This window comes from Lepidochelys kempii, chromosome 4 (assembly GCF_965140285.1).
Source record: "Lepidochelys kempii isolate rLepKem1 chromosome 4, rLepKem1.hap1, whole genome shotgun sequence".
In the NCBI taxonomy this organism is placed as follows: domain Eukaryota; kingdom Metazoa; phylum Chordata; order Testudines; family Cheloniidae; genus Lepidochelys; species Lepidochelys kempii.
The window spans coordinates 98003927-98006845 of NC_136383.1; the positions used below are offsets into that span (position 1 = coordinate 98003927).

Sequence of the window (2919 nt, forward strand, 5' to 3'; positions counted from 1 at the left end):
TAGAAGAGCACAGGAGGGCACGGTACGCATCAGAGAAGCTTTGAAAACCAGTTTCATGACTGGCCAGGCTACGGTGTGAAAGTTCTGTTTGTTTCTCCTTGATGAAACCCCCCGCCCCTTGGTTCACTCTACTTCCCTGTAAGCTAACCACCCGCCCCTCCTCCCTTCAATCACCGCTTGCAGAGGCAATAAAGTCATTGTTGCTTCACATTCATGCATTCTTTATTCATTCATCATACAAATAGGGGGATGACTACCAAGGTAGCCCAGGAGGGGTGGTGGAGGAGGGAAGGAAAATGCCACACAGCACTTTAAGCACAGCACTTTAAAAGTTTACAACTTTAAAATTTATTGAATGACAGCCTTCTTTTTTGGGGGCAATCCTTTGTGGTGGAGTGGCTGGTTGGCCGGAGGCCCCCCCACCGCGTTCTTGGGCGTCTGGGTGTGGAGGCTATGGAACTTGGGGAGGAGGGCGGTTGGTTACAGAGGGGCTGCAGTGGCAGTCTGTGCTCCAGCTGCCTTTGCTGCAGCTCAGCCATACACTGGAGCATACTGGTTTGGTCCTGCAGCAGCCTCAGCATTGAATCCTGCCTCCTCTCATCACGCTGCCGCCACATTTGAGCTTCAGCCCTGTCTTCAGCCCGCCACTTACTCTCTTCAGCCCGCCACTTACTCTCTTCAGCCCGCCACCTCTCCTCGTGGTCATTTTGTGCTTTCCTGCACTCTGACATTATTTGCCTCCACGCATTCGTCTGTGCTCTGTCAGTGTGGGAGGACAGCATGAGCTCGGAGAACATTTCATCGCGAGTGCGTTTTTCTTTCTTTCTAAGCTTCACTAGCCTCTGGGAAGGAGAAGATCCTGTGATCATTGAAACACATGCAGCTGGTGGAGAAAAAAAAAGGGACAGCGGTATTTAAAAAGACACATTTTATAAAACAGTGGCTACACTCTTTCAGGGTAAACCTTGCTGTTAACATTACATACATAGCACATGTGCTTTCGTTACAAGGTCGCATTTTGCCTCCTCCCACCGCGTGACTACCCCCTCAACCTTCCCCCCTCCCTGTGGCTAACAGCAGGGAACATTTCTGTTTAGCCACAGGCAAACAGCCCAGCAGGAATGGGCTCCTCTGAGTATCCCCTGAAGAAAAGCACTCTATTTCAACCAGGTGACCATGAATTATATCTCACTCTCCTGAGGATAACACAGAGAGATAAAGAACGGATGTTGTTTGAATGCCAGCAAACATACACTGCAATGCTTTGTTCTACAATGATTCCCGAGTACGTGTTACTGGCCTGGAGTGGTAAAATGTCCTACCATGAAGGACGCAATAAGGCTGCCCTCCCCAGAAACCTTTTGCAAAGGCTTTAGGACTACATCTAGGAGAACCGCAAATGCCAGGGCAAAGTAATCCTTTCACATGCTTGCTTTTAAACCATGTATAGTATTTTAAAAGGTACACTCACCAGAGGTCCCTTCTCCGCCTGCTGGGTCCAGGAGGCAGCCTTGGGTGGGTTCGGGGGGTACTGGCTCCAGGTCTAGGGTGAGAAACAGTTCCTGGCTGTCGGGAAAACCGGTTTCTCCGCTTGCTTGCTGTGAGCTATCTACAACCTCATCATCATCATCTTCTTCTTCGTCCCCAAAACCTGCTTCCGTATTGCCTCCATCTCCATTGAAGGAGTCAAACAACACGGCTGGGGTAGTGGTGGCTGAACCCCCTAAAATGGCATGCAGCTCATCATAGAAGCGGCATGTTTGGGGCTCTGACCCAGAGCGGATGTTCGCCTCTCTGGTTTTCTGGTAGGCTTGCCTCAGCTCCTTCAGTTTCACGCGGCACTGCTTCGGGTCCCTGTTATGGCCTCTGTCCTTCATGCCCTGGGAGATTTTCACAAATGTTTTGGCATTTCGAAAACTGGAACGGAGTTCTGATAGCAAGGATTCCTCTCCCCAAACAGCGATCAGATCCTGTACCTCCCGTTCGGTCCATGCTGGAGCTCTTTTGCGATTCTGGGACTCCATCATGGTCACCTGTGCTGATGAGCTCTGCATGGTCACCTGCAGCTTGCCACGCTGGCCAAACAGGAAATGAGATTCAAAAGTTTGCGGGCCTTTTCCTGTCTACCTGGCCAGTGCATCTGAGTTGAGAGTGCTGTCCAGAGCGGTCACAATGGAGCACTCTGGGATAGCTCCCGGAGGCCAATACCATCGAATTGTGTCCACAGTACCCCAAATTCGAGCCAGCAACGTCGATTTAAGCGCTAATCCACTTGTCAGGGGTGGAGTAAGGAAATCGATTTTAAGAGCCCTTTAAGTCGAAATAAAGGGCTTCATTGTGTGGACGGGTGCAGGTTTACATCGATTTAACGCTGCTAAATTCGACCTAAAGTCCTAGTGTAGACCAGGGCTTAGAGTGCTGGTCCTTCAAAGTGACGTATCATAGCTGGTACCAGGGGCAGCACTGGAACAGCAAAACTAATTTCTTAGACATAGTTTTCCCTCAGTAAGTTTCTTCCTCTTCCTCCTCCCCTCCCCTCCCCACCCCCGTGAACCAAATAGAGGCTTATAAACTAACCAAACTGCTTCTCCCATATGGTGAGAAGGTAAAAGAGTGAGAGATACTATTGTATCTGTTTTTAAATATTTGGGAGGTGCTCAGATACTGCAGTGATGAGGGCCATAGAAGTATCAATATAGATATGCTTTGCTCCATATAATCAGGCATGTTATGCAGTCATCAAATAATTAAATTAGGAAGCAAGGGGAAGGTAACGTGGGGACTGTACAGGAATATACAAGGGCTGAAATTAAAAATAGAGTAGGAACTGCTTACATGTATAGTCAGGAAAGAAATGAAGCAGTAAAATTCTCAGATCTTTTTTCTAAAATGCTAGACAAATGTGTAATGATTTGGAAG

At 48.5% G+C, this 2919-nt stretch overlaps 1 protein-coding gene across 1 annotated transcript; it reads right to left on the minus strand.

The window, feature by feature from the left end:
- Nucleotides 1-341: 341 nt before the first annotated feature.
- LOC140910987 (uncharacterized) lies at nt 342-2061 on the minus strand. Its single transcript, XM_073343199.2, has 2 exons — nt 1472-2061; nt 342-883 (listed from the first exon to the last, which is right to left on the minus strand). The coding sequence occupies exons 1-2, from the start codon at nt 2052-2054 to the stop codon at nt 342-344; spliced, it is 1125 nt and encodes a 374-aa protein (XP_073199300.2). The 5' UTR covers nt 2055-2061.
- Between the last annotated feature and the right edge of the window lie 858 nt (nt 2062-2919).

What these genes read in the sequence shown, in the direction of transcription:
- LOC140910987 (XM_073343199.2), bottom strand. Translation starts at nt 2,054, where the DNA reads ATGCAGAGCTCATCAGCACAGGTGACCATGATGGAGTCCCAGAATCGC. An exon ending in AGGCGGAGAAGGGACCTCTG is followed by an intron (nt 884 to 1,471) that starts GTGAGTGTACCT and finishes TTTCTCCACCAG; the next exon opens with CTGCATGTGTTTCAATGATC.